Source organism: Aquila chrysaetos, chromosome 8, assembly GCF_900496995.4.
Source record: "Aquila chrysaetos chrysaetos chromosome 8, bAquChr1.4, whole genome shotgun sequence".
In the NCBI taxonomy this organism is placed as follows: Eukaryota; Metazoa; Chordata; class Aves; order Accipitriformes; family Accipitridae; genus Aquila; species Aquila chrysaetos.
Genome location: NC_044011.1, coordinates 40323571 through 40341797, shown reverse-complemented (window position 1 = coordinate 40341797; position 18227 = coordinate 40323571). Strand labels below are relative to the sequence as shown.

At 44.8% G+C, this 18227-nt stretch overlaps 1 protein-coding gene across 1 annotated transcript in view; it reads left to right on the top strand.

Annotated features, from left to right (window-relative positions):
- NCAM1 (neural cell adhesion molecule 1) overlaps nucleotides 1-16629 on the top strand; it is a 160469-nt gene extending 143840 nt beyond the window's left edge. The window contains 6 exon segments of the mRNA XM_041125251.1: nucleotides 3209-3416; nucleotides 3834-3950; nucleotides 5777-6559; nucleotides 9386-9428; nucleotides 9430-15912; nucleotides 16014-16629. Of these exon segments, the coding sequence (XP_040981185.1) occupies nucleotides 3209-3416; nucleotides 3834-3950; nucleotides 5777-6559; nucleotides 9386-9428; nucleotides 9430-9639 (1361 nt within the window). The 3' untranslated portion in view covers nucleotides 9640-15912; nucleotides 16014-16629.
- The last annotated feature ends 1598 nt before the right edge of the window (nucleotides 16630-18227 follow it).

Genomic DNA, 18227 nt, shown 5'->3' with positions numbered 1-18227 from the left:
CACAAACATATGAGAACCCACCATTGTCATTTTAAGTGGAATGGCAAACGTTGCTTGGAACAGGAACCATCTTTTTTCTTTCATTTTTGCTTTCTGTTATTAATCCTAAATAGAGAGGTGAGTATTCAGACAGGCTTTTCTGCAGTAGTGCTAAATAATCTGCATAAAATCCCTGATTAGAAAGTAAAGCAGATTTCTATTCAACCAAGTCGGGTGGAGAAAGATATGACAGTCTGCTCTCATTTGGGGATTTCTGTTAAAATTTTGTATGTTATTCCTAGCCTAAGCTCATCCACCTTCTGTTTCCAGCTTTTGAATCTTGTATCTTTGCGCAAATAAAGTGCCTTTATTGCATGTACTATTCTGCTGCATATAGGACTACAATGACCTAATTCATCCCTGCACGTTTCTTTTTTGAAGTTATATTGACTGAGTTTCCCAAGTAATTTTTTTTTTTTAATTCTTCAACCACAGTTGTGATATTTCCCTGAATTGTCTTCTTCCTCAGCATCTTTTCTGAACAGCTTTCCCACATTAGTCATACTGATGCCAAAGACAGAGGTATTCTTTCATTTCCAGCTCCTTGTATCCCTGTTTATGCATGTGCCTTGATATTGCCAGAAGTGAAACAGTAACAGGCTGGCCCAGGATCCCGTGGGAATGCCAGAACCTTTTGATCTCCAATGGCACAGTGAACTGACTCCTGCACGGGGAAGAAATTAGTTCCTTCCTTACTATTCATGTAAAGCAGCTTCCCCAAGTCCAATACCATGTGTAAACACCAAGCGGCTTGAAAACAGCCACTGCTGCAATGCCTGCTGAGGATCCAGAAGCTTTGGCTGTGCCCCAGGGGCAGAGGCTGTGATTGTCCTAACAAGTTCACAGTTTATGCAGTTCTTCTTGCAGTTCACATGGGTCATGTGCAGTTGTTCACAGACAAGGTGTGGGCAATGTGTAAGGCTATTGATACTGACAGGTCTTGTAAAAGTTGGAGGAGAGAGGAAGCAAAGAGTAGGACTCTAGTTTGAATGGAATTTTCCAGAAGATGTCTTGTAGCACATGAGAAAATTCCATCTGTCCCAGAACGAAATATTTTGTCTCACTCCAGGTCTGGTGACTGAGATGAGGTATATTTTGGAGGCACATCAAGGAACTATTTTATTGAATTCACTGTCTGTGATGCTTTCCTTAGTGCACCTTTACTAGCCTGCTAAGGAGCTCATTCCCAGAAAGATGATGTAGATGAGAAGAAAAGTTTGACACATCTTTAGCTTTTTCTTCAGGAGCTGGTGTGAACAGGAATATGTTAATTATAGAACAATCCACGCAAGAATTCTGAATACATTAGAAGAGGGAAAATATATGACCTCCTCGCTCCCTGCATCCATTGGAGAATGATTAATTTAATTATGCAGCTTGCTGCAAGGTGTTGGCAGGGATTTGGTCTGTGGCACAAACATTCTGCTGAGCATTTAATGGACTTGCGATGTAAGTGTCAGTCAGGTGCCTCAGAGTGACTTTTAGGTACAGTCAAATGCAGAAATAAACTTTCCTGTTGGAGTCTGGATTCCTTAATACATATCAGGGTCACAAAATGAAACAACACCTATCTGCCTCTCGCTAAGGATGTTCTGTCTCCTATTTCTAAGTTTGCAGAGGGTGTGGCTCGCTGTCTGTGAGCCCTAGAAATGATCTCTCCACCTGTCAAAGTCAACATAGATCAGGCTGAGGGGAAAAAAAGCCTCAGTGCTTTGCTGGGCTTTTCTGCAAAGAAAAGATTCTAAGTGTTTGGGGGTTGTGACATCCAGCAGTAAAAAATGTAGTAGAAATGAATAGAATTGCATCTGAACTGAAAGAAAAAAACCAAAATACTCCTATGGACAATGACAAACATGCTCCTGCTGTCTCAGTAAACATCAGTAAGCAGCTCTGTCAGATGTTACAGGCCTTTGCTGCGTGCACAGTCCCATAGTGAAAGGCAGATTATGTGATGGTTGAGACTAGCAAGCAGGTTTTAAGTAGTTTGGTACATCTAAATCAGTGCTGAACTGTATGAGCCAACAGCCAAATGCTCTGCCTGCAGATCAGCAGCTTGGGAAGAATTATTCTGAATAAAACATGGAGAACAAAAAGTAGTTTGTGTTCAGGGTATGATAGTAAGAGACTGGGAAGCTGCAGCTGGCAACACTCAAGGCTGTGCCTGTTGGTTTTGTGATGGCCAAAGGCTTTGACAGGATTAGCCGATGTGTTTATCCACTCCCTGTTTCTAAGAAAGTACTAAGCATTTTACACACAGGTAGAAAGTTAAAGGCGCTTGCTCTGAACTTAGTACAATATGGGCAACCCCATGGATTTTCTAGGCCTCCGTCACCACCTCTCACCTGCTGTCCTTTGTCTACTGGAAAAGGCAAGGTATTTTTTTCTATTCTGTAGGTGGGGAAACATGGTGGAGATTGGGTGAGGTGGAGCAGGCAGCTGCTGTGACCAGGACAATGTCAGCAGAGTGACAGTCTGCTTATCATTACCATTGCTTCCTCAGAAGACTACTTGGATTGTTGTCTGTACCTAAACCAAAACACTCCTAGAGCATTCACTGATGAGCTCATCTATCTCTGGATAAGACATGAAAAGCTTGCCGCTTTCCAGTTCTGGATAGCTGGGTCTTACCTGAGTGACAGGAAGGGTTTTAATTCCTCCCTTTCTTTTCACTACATAAGGGGCTAATCAACGCTGAGGCCCCACAGATATCACCCAGTATTCTGTGTCCCACCAGCACAAGTCATACTACAGAGTCTGGGCTTCACTTACACTTGTCCTTGTGCCTGGCTGGCAGTGCCAAAGTAACTCTGGACCCTAGACACAGCCTTCATCTTGAGGAAGTGGTAGAGGGAAACGGGAGCCCTTCAGAGTTCCAGCTGGGTATATGCCACAGTAGACGAGTCTGCTGTAGTCTGCTTTCTAGGCCTTAGCCCAACAGAGATGGGAAAAGCCCCATTAAGTCCAAGTGAATCTGTCTTTTCAGGTGATTGTCCTGCATGGTTTTTAGGATAAAGTACTGGTTATAACACAAGGCTGCTAAAGAGAGGGTGTACTTTCTCTAAGTTTCCCATGCTTGCAACCTAAGCATAGCCAAATTTGAGCCATAATTAGCCCCAACTCACTTTTTAACTACAATGCCTTCTTTTTCTTCTCTTTTTGGTCTCTAAAGCTAGTACTAGCCCTACATCAGGCCTTGGGACTGCTGCCATCGTAGGCATTCTCATTGTTATCTTTGTGCTGCTCCTGGTGGCTGTGGATGTCACCTGCTACTTCCTGAACAAGTGTGGCCTGCTGATGTGCATTGCTGTCAACTTATGCGGCAAATCTGGCCCAGGAGCCAAGGGCAAAGACATGGAGGAGGGCAAAGCCGCCTTCTCGTAAGTACTGTCATCACTTACATTGCTCCTTCTGTTGATCAGTGTGTCCCCTCAGCAACTCTGGAAAAGAAACTGTTTTAGGGCATCCTGGGTTCCTCAACACTGATGGGAGGGTCCTGAAAAGATCTGGGGCCACACTCATTCTGCTTTATATTTCCAGGAAGGGCTTTCTTCAGCCGTTTCTCTGTTTTTGTCCTATTCCTGTTAGTAGCCGTCAAATGGCTGGCCCAAATGCTGGACATCACGGTGGTCTTCCGTGCTGTAGGTAATAACTGGAAGGGGAAGTGACAAAAATAAGTAATCTGCTGTTTAGGCTAGTTTGTTTCTGTCATTCACTATTGACACTTGCAGCATGTCTTTGCAGGAGGATATCTAGTGTGAATGGGAACCAATCTCTATGCAATTCCTTTGTTACAGGAAAGATGAGTCCAAGGAGCCTATTGTGGAGGTGCGGACTGAAGAGGAGCGGACCCCCAACCATGATGGGGGAAAACACACAGAGCCCAATGAGACCACCCCACTGACGGAGCCAGAGTATGTTGGCATTAGTCAATCTTAGCACAGGGTCAACACGTTGGCCTCAGTTGCCTTAATCCCTGATCTCTCATGCCCATGACTTAGGGCAGGAAGAGAGGAAAAAAGGTAAAATCGCCACATTCCCTTTGTGATATACCAGTGAGGAAATGCCTCCTCTCTTCCTCAACATTCAGTGACTCCTATTTCCAGCACTGAAAGGGAAAGGGTAGTAAAGCAATCTTTCTTGAAAGGCCTGTCTCTGCCAGGTTCCATCCGGTGTGTAGATCAGGTACCTGTCCAGGTTCACTGCAAAGGATCCAGAGCAAAAGCAGCCCCCACCTAGCACCGACTCCTGCTTGAGCTCTGCTGGATGAGTGCTTGAACGCCACATGGTGAAAGCAGTCCTCTCTACTGATAGTAGCAGAGTAGTTACACTCTGGGTGTTGGGGAGGCATGGCAAGTCTGATTATTCTGTGAGAGGGCTGAGAGCTACCTACAAGCTTTGTTTGTATCGGAGAATTTGTTTGGGGCCTCAGTCTATGAATCCACATTAGCTGGAATTGGCGAGGTTTAAGTATTGCCCGCTGTCTACATTAAGCTCTTTCCTAGACTGTTGCAGTTCTAGTGTCCTCTGAGTACTTCTCCAGTAATGGGAGGAATTCGCTTTAGGAAGCTGCTGAAATGCTTGTTAATATTTGGGTCAGGTTTGGAACTGATGGCACAAGTTGCGTTCCTTTCCTTCAGCAGAGTCATCACAATGGTGAGGTGGTCAGGCTCTTCCACCTGCATACTGCTCACCTCCTTTGGTTAGGTTAGCAGTGGGACCCACTGGTAAAATGGCTCTGCTGGAGGTCTCTGTGAGGTGAGAGGAGAAAGGAAGCTATGTCCACAAGCAGCACTGAAACGTGGATGCGCAGCAGTGAGGAATAGCTAGGATTTATATTGTCCTCATTTTCTTAGCTAGTCTTACCAGAATTTTAACTCAATTATCCTCCTCTATGAAGGTTTTCTTTTTGTTAATAAGCCTGATGTGGTGTTCTCAGGCATACTGGCTTCTCATGGAATAAACCGTTTTGTTTTTCCAGCCTCACATCCATGTACTTGTTAAGGCAACCAGTGCTACATCATGGCTACTAAAGCGTAGATACACTGTCAGACATTGTCTTAAAGCAAACCTCATTCCAGCTAACACTACAGGCTGGAATCTGGTCAAAAGGGCTGAAAACATCACCTCAAAGCTGCACATACGTACGTGTATGTACATATATATGCATTACATGTGTGTATGAGAAAAAGAATTATATTCTGTGTGGTTTGATGAAGGCCTTAGACTTGCAGGCAAAAGGACAGGGCCAAGATGAAGGACTGGATTCAGGGGACCTACATTGGGACCTTGTTGCATGGTGACAGGTGGCGCAGGGCTGCAAGCTCAGGGAATTGGTGGAAAGCTTCCTTGTGAGGTTAGGTGGAAGAGGCTGGGAGGAAAGTTAGGCTAAAACAGAAGAGTCTGTGCAAGTTGATGGGGTTACGTTTGGTTAAGACTTGAACCAAAATCTGTGTGAACAAGCCATTCCTGAAGGTCATGTCCTCTTTGCTCTTTTTCTCTTCCTAGCTACTCTTCAGTTGTCCCAGCCAGCCCTTGCTACCCTTTGCACATTTGACCTCTGAAAGGTTTCTGCTTCTCCGAGTACCTCTCCATGTTCTGTGTGTGTTGTAACCACATGCCATGCTGCTGCTGCACCACCCACTTGCCTTCTCAGTCTTACGCTCTGCTCCCCTTTCCCCTGCTGTCATTTGTGGGCTTCATTGTCTCTATTTCTCTTCTACTCCTGTCCTCTTCACAGGCACCCCACCGATACCGCAGCTACTGTTGAGGACATGCTGCCTTCTGTAACTACGGGCACCACTAACTCTGACACTATCACTGAAACCTTTGCCACTGCTCAGAACAGCCCCACCAGCGAGACCACTACGCTGACGTCCAGTATTGCCCTGCCAGCCACAACCATTCCTGAGTCAAACTCCATGTCGACTGGCCAGGCTACTCCAGCCAAAGGGGCAGCCACCTCAGTCTCTTCACCACCACCCTCCTCCACCCCCAAAGTGGCCCCCCTTGTTGATCTCAGCGATACCCCAAGCTCTACTCCGGCTACTAATAATTTGTCTTCAAGTGTCCTGTCCAACCAAGGTGCAGTGCTCAGCCCCAGCGCTGTTGCTAACGTAGCTGAGACCTCCAAAGTGGCAGCTGGTAACAAGCCAGCTGCTGCAAGCCCTGCAAACCTCACTAGCCCTCCAGCTCCATCCGAGCCCAAGCAGGAGGTCTCAAGCACCAAGAGCCCTGAAAAGGAAGCTGTGCAGCCCAGTACAGTGAAGAGCCCAACAGAGACAACCAAGAACCCAAGCAATCTGAAGAGCGAGGCTGCTTCAGGCAGCACCACAAACGCCTCCCAGAATGAGGACTTTAAAATGGACGAAGGGACCTTCAAGACACCAGACATTGATCTTGCAAAGGATGTTTTTGCAGCCCTTGGCACTACTACTCCTGCCAGTGTGACTAGCGGGCAAGCTCGTGAGCTTGCTTCTTCCACTGCAGACAGCTCTGTACCTGCTGCACCTTCAAAGACCGAGTATGGCTGCCTTTAATCTTCTGTTGGTTGTGTGCTATGTCTCTTGTGCACTGGTGCTTGTGCTGTGTTCTTGTTGGGTGTTCTCTTAACTAATCTCATTGTTTCCTTAGCAAACTAACTCACCTGTGAACCAACTAAACAGGGCTTGGCTTTCAAGGTCCAGCAGGAAAGCAGGAATAGGCTGTGCCAGGGAAGCAGAGAAAAGACAAACCCAGGAATTTACCATAAATGTGTTATTCTTCAGACTTTAATGCAACTTTGTCTATCGTAGGTTATTCTTTTATAAAAGAGATCAGAAACAGTTCAGTTTGGTGCAAAGGAAGTGCTGTCCTCAGAGGTGCCGAGTTCCTTCAGTTCATTGAGCACAGCCACCCAAATTCAATGTCCTAACAGATCAGTGGAGCCCTTCGGAACTTATTTCAGTATCAGGTGGGGCAGAAACTAGTGCCATGTGAAACTGTGAAAGCATGGTACCTCTAGATTTGTCCCTAAACTGGCAAAAGGATAAGGCAATATGATCTTGTTTGAGAGAGAGGGAGCAGTCACAGCACAGTTGGGTCAGGATAATTTGGCAGTGTGTTGTCATGGTATATTAGAGATGAGTCTTCATCCACTGTATCAGGTCTCCTCTTTACCCAGCTGATTTACTCAGAGAGCATCAGCAAGCCCCTAGGCAGGACAACCTGAGGGGTCTTTTGGAGCCTTATGCCATCTGGACAGGATCCACTTTCCCCAACTGAGACGAGTCTGCACCTTGTGCTTGGCAGGAGATGCTGTAACTGGAGACTGAAAACAGCATGAAGTCCTCACCTGGGTAACTGGGGGGAGGGTCCCTATCAGTTGTGCAGATGTTTGACAAGAACAGTCTTGCTGTGTCGTTTTGGATGGCAGTTGCTGACAGAGCCATGAGCACAGAAGCCTGGAAAATGCTGATTGCTAGTGGATAAGCCACCCTTCAGGGGACAAGTACCTAAGGTCCCTGTTCCTTCTGGCTTCCTATTTGGACACCATGTGTTGATAGAGGCAGGATGAAATAGAAGGAGTATCTTGTCTTTCCTGCCTGAGCAGAGCCTGTGCTTTATCATGAGAAACAATCCTGAAAAAGCAGCTCAGATTTGTTGTGGGAGCAGCTCCCAAAACCAAAAGCCCGAGTTCACGCTGCATCTTCAGCTTTTGCGAAGGAAAGTGTATTGAGGACACTGGGCTCTGCACTGTCAGCTAGATTGCTGCCAAGAATCTAACTAGCTGTTCTAGAGCTGGGTTTACAGCTCAGATAAATCTAGGCTATGCTTTAGCAATCACACTGGAGACATACCCTAAGTCACAGCTTTGGTTCAAATTTTTTCCATCCTCAGGTCTCCAGGAAAATTACTTCATTCTGGAAGCTTTGTATTTAATCCAAAATAAAGCATCAGCCTTGATCGTTGGCTTTGACACTATGATTGCAATGTGTATTAGCGCTCACAAAAGAGGAGTCAGACACTCTAGGACCAAGAACCAGGCTCTTTTCCAGATCTGAGTGAAAACCTATGCTGTTTTACTGTATTATTCAGGTGCCTTTATGTCTTATGGCTCTGGTCTCCCTACCGCCCAGCTGTGCTCCCATCCTCCCCTAAGTCAGGAGACATTCCTGCAGTGTGACTCTTCCACAGCATTGCCTTGTGCCCCACACAGCTATGGAGCATCTGGCCCTTCCTGGAAAGCCTGGGTGGCACAGCAGATGCACTAGGGTTGGAGGGAAGCAGGCAGCCTTGATGGGTGCAGCTCTGCCACTCCTAAGCAGAGAAATCCATGCTCACTTCAGTTCACTGCACCTAAAGCCACTGCCCTGCCATGCTGGGTGCTACGGAGTGACAAACAGAATAGAGAATTGTGATCTGGTACTGAGCTGAAAGGAGGTAGGAAATGGTTTGCCCATAGTACAGAAACATTTCAACTGAATTAATGCAACTTGGTCAGTGTCATGTAAGTGAATTCTGGGTATGGTGGAATGCAGAGCTGTGTTCTTTCTGCCAGTCCAGCCACTTTCTTCTACCTGTGCTGCTCATCTGCTTCCTGTGGCGCAAATCAGTATTGCAACCATAGGCTTAGATTCATCTCACCTGCTCATCAGGGTGAATCAAGATTGCAGTCATCTCAAACTAACTTCGTGGGTAATGGCCTGGAACAGGCGCTTCTTCAGGGAGGCCACCAGATGCGCCTTGTGTGGCACTTTTCATGGCTATGAGGAGAGTGTTGGACAAACAGACTTCTGATTCTTCATTAAAGTGCCAAAACACAGGCTGATGAATCTAAGCGTTAGCCTGTGAAGATCTTGACCTCCTTTACACTTGTGAAAATGTGTTTGATAAAATTCACTTCTGTGTTTCCCTTCCTGCAACATACTGGGAAATTCTGGGACTGACTTCCTGTAGGGAAAAAGATTTTCTGCTAAAATGGCAGTCTCTTTTAATAGGACATTTGGGTGATGTAAATGTGTGATGGTAAAATCAAATTCCTTTGCAACTGTGTGAGTTTTCCCTTTTGCTCCTTTTTGCACACCACAACACGCCTTGTGCCTCTGCTGCAGCCTGAGACCTCATCCTACTAGTATGGTAACTCAGGGCAGGAGGAAAATCAGAAAAGATTTCACTAGAGCTAAATGAAGCTGGGGTGGGGGGTGAGTTTGGTTTTACTTAATTCTGCATCTGGAAATGCTCATTTTACTCTAGCAAGGCAATGTATTTGCTTGTTTCCAGAAACATTCTTTCCTTATCACTAATTCAGCAATAGACAGTCTATATTTCTCTGCTTCTAAACTGTGCCATTTTGGTGATTCTTCTTCAGGAAAATCCCAGTAGAAGACAAATCTGAAGTGCAAGCAACGGAATCTAAGACACCTCCAGCAGAAGTCAAGACGGTCCCCAATGAAGCCACACAAACAAATGAAAATGAGAGCAAAGCATGATCAGCAACAGATGAAAGCAAATGACAGAACAACTTCACCCAAGCATTTAAAACACAAAACACAACACACATCTCATTCCTCTAGTGTCTGTTGCCTTTTTTTAAGAAAAACAAACAAAACAGAAAATGCATAAATAGGGGGAGGGGGGGAATCTCTCTTTTTCTTTTCTTTTCTTTTTTTTAAAAAGATTTCTAGAAAGGTTCTATTTGTTTGTGCACTTGCTTTTAAAAAGTAATACATTTTAAAAACAGGGTTAAACCCGTAACCAAATCAGGGCTTAACTGACCCTGTGTATATTCAAATAAGCAAAATTGCAAATACCATTTGCAACGTGGTTGGGAAGCTCAAAATCAACTAGTCCTAGACAAAAAAAAAAAAAAAAAAAAAAAGACCCTGTTCTTTACTTCGTTAGTATAGCGGATATAACCACTGTACTACTTGGTACAGCTGGTACTTAATGAACAAAGTCCACAATTTATTTTTATACTTTTCAGTCGAGTTTGAAATATGTAAAGCCTCATAAATAAGTTATAATTTCTGTTCACCTTGTATTTGTTCAGTATGCAAAGTGTCTTGAGCTCTTTGTGACTGAATTCTGTTTTCCACATTAGACATTTATTTGGGGTTTATTATTATCTTTTTTTAGGAAGAATGCCAAAATTGCAGCTTCGGGGATATATTTCAATTTGCAGTATTCAGACTCTACATTTCTTTAAATTTTATGTTAATTTTTGCCAACTTTTGTTCTTTCCAGTGTTTACAATTGACAAATATTTTTTTTTTAACTTTTGTTGTGTTTAAATGTATGTGTAAAATAGCTGCCTTTTTTTTTTTTTTTTTTTTAAGTAAATACAGTCTATAGATACTAGGTTAGCAGCATGCTTGCTTTGCAAAGGGAGACATTTTAAAACATGGATGTTTACAGTAGTTGTTTCCCCTTTATCTTTTCTTAATTATTGTTGTTGTTGTTGTTGTTATTATTATTATTATTATTTCTTACTGGAGTAAGAAGAAAAGTAATGCTGGGGTTTGGTTTGGGTTTTTTTGGGTGGGTGGGGGTATTCAAACCAATTGTCACCAGTCAAGGTCTTTATCCAGCAATCCGCATAAACACACACTTAACTTGGAATGAGAGAGTTGCTGGTGAGAGTCCTTCTATACTTAAATTTAGTAAGAGTTTAAGTCCCTTGCTGGACCTGGGCCTGACTGCATAAGAGAAATATCATCTCTGCTTTTTTAGGACATTCTCCCCTTTCCTTCATAGAACCTTCCCGGAGCTTTGAGAAGCAGAAGGGAGATTGTACAGTTAGGGCTGGTCTGGTCTTATCTCAGATGTTTGACTACATCAAGTCCTCCTTAGTATGTCAGTAAATACCATTTCATTTGACCCTAGAAAAGTAATTTAAAGGCAAAGACTTTTTGCACAAGAGTGCTTGGCAGCATGCAAGACGCCTCCTGCAAAGCTAGCTCCATCAGCAGTTGGACTAGATGATCGTTGTAGGTCCCTTCCAACTGAACTATTCTATTCTATTCTATTCTACTCTATCACGTATTGAGTTATCCACCTATGCTCTGCAGAATCAAAACCATGAAATCAAGAGCAAGTGCTTGGAAATCAATGCCAAGATTTCCAGTGATTTCACTTGTCTTGGCATATTATTGTCAACAGTTGGAAAAGGGGGCTGATGTAGTACGTGTATTATCAATATGGAGAGGGGGAGCTTATCAATGGCATTTATCATTGTGAGTCATGGAGTAACACTGAGATTTTTGGGGTGAAAAGAAAGGAGGCTTGAGCAGGAGGAAGTCAGAGGTATATAGGGGAAGACCAGCCCATTGTATAGAGATGTTCCTTCTGTTGGGGTTTGGGGTTTTTTTTTCTTTTTTTTTTCTTTTGGTTTCTTTTTTATTCTACTTTAGATCTGCAAGCTTGTGCACTGTGGGTGCGTGACTTTTAGTGTGAAATGTGTTTTTTGTCATAGTATTGAAATAATAAAAGCTTCAACATAGTTTGGATGTGGAAGGTGTAGCGATAGTTCAGATTTGAAAAAAGAATATTCAGGAAAAAAAAAAGAGAACAACTCTTACAAAGAACAGAAGCCTTTAAATGAAAAGTCAAACCGAGCTGACTATGGCATTCCATTGCGCTAAGGTGATGAACAGAAGGATGACGGGGCATGGGTAGACTGCAGTTTGGCTCAGGTAAATTGAGCCACTTTGATCGGTGTATTCTTCTAAGTATGCAGTCTTTTACAGTAGCATCACATAATTTCAAACTGTGAAAAATAATAGTCTTGTCATTTGCTAAGTGTGGGGGGTTTTGCATTTTTTCCTTAGCTCCTGGGATGCAAATGGAGGATGACTGGATACACAGGCATAGACACTCATGCAATACCCATCCCGAGCCAGGATATCAGGGCAGAATATGTCCTCACTTCAAAGCCTTGTGTCAAATTCGGCCCTTGCATGACCCATCACAGCAGTGTTGGTATAACTATGGGGAAGTTTGGCCCATGGTCCCTAGGATTTTTTTTCTAAGAAATCAGTCCATAAAATGCAGCACAAAAAGGTCTGTCTACGGTTGGGGAGAGTCTTTGGGGCAGCAGAGGACTAGTGGGTAGGCAGTGTGTACCTCCATTCCCTTGGATGACCACAAGTATTTGTTTCTCATTTCTGCAATGTCTTTGACTGCTTTTGTCATTTTTGTGTTATACCTTCTAAGTTATAACCCACTAAGAGCTGAGTAGCTGATAGGAAACAAATGCTGCACAATGCTAATGACAGAAACCTGTCCAGTGACACTGGTCAGCACCTGTTGGGTGAAAATGTGGTAACTATCACCTGGATTGGCATTTCTGTCATAAAAGGTAACCAGCTCAAAGCCCTATCCGACACCCAGCTGCATCATTAGAAAGTACCCTGCTGACTGCAGTGGGTTTGTGTTGAGATCAATGGAATGGGCACCATTCCAAGGCAGAAGTGAACCCTGTGATTGCCTGAGCACTGGGACTGTCCATCCAACTCCTTTTTAATGCCATCATGACACTTCCCAATACTTGTAGGTTAATTCTGGAGAGTGGTTTTTTACTTGCCCTTAATGAAAAATAATTTGTTTTAATTTAGAAGTACCCCATTTCCAAGATAGCTTAGGCTTCATTGCTTTTATTTAAACCTTTGAAGAGGGACCAACCTGATGCCGTTTACGCTGTATATGTTTATATATGTATCCATACCATACATATATATCTATATGGCAATGCAGATTGATCAGCTTCTAGTTGTGGAGTGATTACATTTCATGCTGCGCCATACGTAAAGATGATAAGATAATAGTGCATCCAGTTGTTCAGCTTTTAGAGTGGAGTTTTATTTTCACACTTTTCTATGGAGCCTTCAGACCCCAGATTTTCACACTAGGCTGTTTTGATAGTTGTTCTCAGACCCTCCATTGACATCCTTACCCAGCATTCCCTACTTTTGGGGGCCTTCTATCTTGTTAAAAAACAAAAAAACTTTTTACCAAGTGAAACATCGATTCCACCTTTATTCCCATTCTCACTGGTGTAAATACTGATACTAACTGAGGATTTTGACTTTGCATTCTGTCAGAATACTGTGTTCAAATAAAAATTACAAAAAAAAGCTCATGCCTACAGTCTGCCCTTCTTTAGATGCTCTGCTAGGTCCTGTGTACAGACATGGATTCCCAGGGCTGTATTTGCGCGTGAGCCTAACATGAAGCCAGCAGTCCCCTTGTGGCATGTCCACAGCATGAGTTAAGCATCCGTCTGAGGCTCAGGGCTGTAGGCAAGCAGGCAATGCAACTGTCTGCACAGTGATGTTAGTGAAGCAGTCATGCTGCATGCTCTAAGCTGGTACATCTCTGAACAGTGGCAGTGGGCTACAGCAGTGCCTTTTGAAAATTCAGATGTGCAGAAGGAACACCTGCCAGCACGTGATTCCACAGACTGGCTCTTCCGAAGTGCCGAGTGTCACAAAGAGGAGTGTTTTTAAAGTTTGTTTCTCTGTCCCACCGTAGATAATTTCCTTGAGATCACTGAACACACAAATGCAGTTTCATGTCTGCTGTGAAATGGGGACAGCTGCATTTCCCAATAAAAGATGCTCCTCTGTTCGCTGGCTATGAAAGTTGTGTGCGTGTGTGTGCATGTGAGTGTTGGCTTTAAAAGGTGTCCTTAACCCATCCTGAATTGGGTGCCTGAACTTAATTAATGTGGGATGAATCTAATTTAATTCTGTCCTAAGCATTGATCTCCCAGGACACAGAAGGAGAAATGAGAGCTCTGATAGGTATCAATAGCTGGGCGCCAGAATTGTTCACAGAAAAAGAAGAAAGTAAATGGATTGTGCTAAAGTACTTGTTATCGCAAGAGAATACCGTTCTCCTGTCTGCTTCCTCTCCAGCGCTTTGCCCTCTATTCTTGACTGCTGTTCACGCTGTGGTTTGCAGTAAGGCAGTATTTCAGCAAAGCTGCTGTGATTGGCCCCATATGTCTTTGGTACTACTGCTTTAGAAAAGGCTGTCCCAGGAAAAAGGGACAGGAGAAATGCACAGGAAACAATCCATCTTCTTGGTGGGTTCTTTCATCGCTGCAGAATTCCTTTTGAACTCGGGTTCCAGATTCATGCTCTCAGCTCCGTTATAGCTGTCATTTTTCTTTCATTGGAATTCCTGACCTCTCCGTCCTGACTCTTTCTTTTACACAGGTTGCGGAGTTTTCCCAGCCTGCTTTGTACTTGAGAAGAGTTCTTCCTTATTCCAGTCGGTGGCATACAGCGGGCAAAATGGTTCTGTATTCAGATAGCGATTTCTGCTTTGTTATACTGCATGTTTGCAATACCGCATTTTTTACAAGAACCCACCATGAACAATGGAGAGTGGGCGGATGTGGTACAATGTCAGTCCTCGACCAATATACATATGTGCAATTGTATCGTACAGCTTGCTTCTGCAGGAAAGTTGGAAAGTCAAGAGATGCTCTGAAAATAGTTTATTTTTTTTTCTCTCATTTTTTTCTTTCTCTTTTTTCTAAAATTTTGGCTAAAACCTGCCAAAATGCCAAACTTTATTTAATTTTTCTAGCCTGAGGTTGCAGGGTGGTATCTGTTTACTTTTTCTTGAGAATATCTCCACAAATTCAGGCAAAGTAGAGTTTATTTTCACATGGAAGTTTCCCTTTGGCTGAAAAAGAGCTTTTTTCTCACTACCTAACCATTTGAACAAAGAAGTTTCAACTACTTTCAAGTCAGGAAACTTTAATTGATAAAAGTCACTGATTCTGTTTCAAGGGAAGTTTCTGAGGTTGCCTTTTTCTGTGTTCCTGGCTTTAGCAGCTGCTTCCCTGATTCACACCAATGTCACCTCTGCGTAATGCCTGGTAGATGGACTCTGTTCCCTGGTGTTTGGCTTGTTTCCTGCTGTAGCATCTTAATGAACCGTGAGGAGCTCAAGTAGTCTTTCCTTTTCTCTCAGAGATTAATAGAGGAGCCTGGAGCACTTGGCCTAATTTACTGTTGCTGGAGAGCACATGCCCATGTGTGAAGAGTGATGAGTTTTCTCTCCCTGGAGCTGGGGTTGTGCTCAGTGGCAAACAGAACTAAAAAATTCTTTACTAGCCCTTTGTATTTCTTCAGCCATTCATCAATCTTCAGACCTATCTTTTTCAGTAATTTTAACTTGTCTCTCCCTCTGTTGAGGCCATGGCACCCAACTGTCAATGTCAGCTTGGCTGAGTATGTCTGCTTTGACCGCAGGCTGGGCTGAAAGGTAAGCCTAAGCAGCAGGGGCTTAAGGGAGGTGGCTGGAGATCTGCTGCAAACAGTTTCTTCGTTCTCTCATCCCTTCTAGACATTCTAGTTAGTTGGCTTGTCATCAGATATCGGTATATGAATATACATGCACATGCTTTCAGGGCATCATTTTAAGTGCTTCTGTACTGAACTGTATGGAAATACTTAGAGACCTCGTCACCATTTCAGTAGAAGTGGCTCTCCCCTCTGCACATTAGCTAATCGAGCTCTCTACTGTTTGTTGCCAACTGGCAGGAAAATGCTGCACCTAGCACAGCTTCCCAGAGCTCCAGGCAGGGAGCATGTACCACAGCTATGCTCTCTGTAAGGGATTAGCAGATCTTGCAGCAGAGCTGAGCTGAGAACTTCATTTCATTTACTGTAATGAAATCTCTGCCTGGCTGCTAAATGAATTCCAACCCTTATTTTCCACAGCTATGTTATTAGGTTCATCCTGTGCACAGAGGCTCAGGCCCTGCAGGCTTCTCTTCATGTTTCTCTGGCTCACTGGTGCAGCTTGTCGTCACCTCGCTCTGCTGGGGGTGCTGGCACATCAGAGGCCCTACAGTATAGCACCATGCATGCTGGCTACTCTGTAAGTTACTTTATGGAGCATGTGAACAGCATTGGGCGGGAGCAGTGGCTTTCCATGCAGCGCTAGCAAATTACGCTTTTCCTTCTGTTGCCCTCCTGCAGAGCCTGATGAACAGGAGAAGTAAACAATGGATCTGATGGCAGAATGGAACACAACTTCTTGTATGGAGAGAGAAGGGGAAGCTGAATGGGAGGAGCAGAAGTAAAGACCATTTTGATGCAGGTGACTGGGAGTAAAGGCAGGATCTGCCTACAGAGATGCTGTGTCTTTAAGATGAATCAATCTTTCACTCTCCAGGCTACTGAGCCAGTGGGGTATCCCAGAGGCAAGAGAGGACAGTGCAAAGCTGGGAGCTGAGAGTGCATAGGAGGCTGAACTGCAGCAGCCAGTCCACCTGATGTGAGGGGAGAGACTGCAGGAATAGCGCTTGCTCAGTTTTCCACCCATCTGGAGGGAGTTTATCTGTGCAGATTCACAGCCATCAGAGAGAACCTTTCTGACTGTCCTTCCCTTGTCTCCATCAGCCTCTCATGGTGCTATTGTGGGAGAGGCAGGAACTGAGTCAGTCTCTCTCCACCACTGCGTAGGGCTGGATGCTGCTGCTTGCATGCAGCACCCATGGGACAAGGGAGAGGGGTAAGCAAGAAAGACTGCCCCACCACCGCTTGCTGCAAATCTGCAACTCCAAAACAGTCTTTTAATGAACTGACGAGCTGAGCTCTTTGTACTGTGTGGTTTACTTGTAACAGTTTTTCTTCTCTTAGACCTTAAGCATGGATTTCCTCCTCAGATTTTCTAGGATAACAAATAAAGCTAGACTGCTGAGCATTCTAGTGACATAGCTATTGCCTCGTGGGTATTTTTAATTGGGCACCATGGACACTGGATTTGAAACAGCTACATTAGAGGGAAAAAACCCACCTGTGGGATGGAGGCTTACATGAGCGAGAGCAGAGCTGACTTGCAGTGAGAGAAGGCAGCTATTTTGTTTTGGTGCATGAGGAAAGGGGAAAGGGATCTTCTGGCAGTTCCTGCAGCAAAGGGGCTGGAAGGGACAGGAGATCCTTGCTGCCTGTGTAGTCAGGCAGCTCAGCACCTTGTTGGCACACATAGCCCAGGAGACCATTTCTCCTCCCAGGCAGTGTGGCAGCACATTGAAGAGTAGGCAGAGGAATATAGCTGCGATTTGTAACTTCACAATGAGATTTCTAATTTCATGCCCAGCAGACACCAGAGTGGCCAGCCCTTCTTGGTGTCCCACATCTTAGGCAACACTGCCACTTTCAGGAGATTTGCCAGATCACCTCTCTGTTTCTCACCTTTCTCTCCTGAGACGGCTGAGTTATAACGTGTCTGGAATTAAAACATCCTGGCAGTGCAGCAGGGACTCAGTGATGTTCTGACTCCCTTTGGTGGCTGACAGCTTCCATTAACTGCCACCTCTAATCTTCTGGCTCTGAAAACATGGCCCTAGAGCATCTCCTGAGAGTGGTGACAAGGACCCATCTGGCTATTGGAGCCATGTATGCACGTGTGCTTGTCCTGATGGGGACGTGCTTTGTGTGAAGTGCTAATGTGAGGGGAAGCTGGATGCAGAGACTGCTCTGTACCACAAGCCTAACACATCCCAGCAAGGCCACACGGTGTAAAGGAGGGCTAGGATTCTCTTGCAAGGGCAGCTGGCCCTCAGAGCCTGAAAAGGTTGAGCGATGTCTCTGGGCCATTGCACGCACTGCTGGGGATCAGCCAGCCCCTCTGTTTCCTTTCCTCTGGCTTCATGCACCTGGACAGATCGCGCATCCACAGCACAGCTGGGTGGGTAGCTCGGATTTGGCAGCACATGCAGTGCATAAGCCTGGCTGGCAGGAGCATGGAGGCTGATTTGGGAACACAGGCAACAAAGCAGGAAAAGGCCCGAAATCACAGCTTTGCTCCTAGCTGGTCAGCTGCTTTTTGTGCTGGAGGACGATGCCACCCTCTGGCTGTCTCACTGGTGACAGGGTGCATGTCCCACCCTGGGAATGGCCTGCGCTGGCTCCCTGGAGTGGCACGAAGCCTCCCTGGGCACCAAACCCCCCAGATCCTGCAAACTCCTGGCCTGAGCACCCTCATTGTCTGATAGCACAGAGGATACAGAAACTGTCGCTGTCAAGCGGCCCCTTCTCAGACGCTGCTGAGACCCTCTGATCCCCTTAACTTGGAGGGAAGGAGAAGTGCCTGTTCTGAATGAGGGTTTAACCCTCAGCCGACTCCAGTCTCTCTGTTTCCCACTCAAAGACTAAGAAAGTCCCAGTCTTTAAAGGGTATCTTAAAAA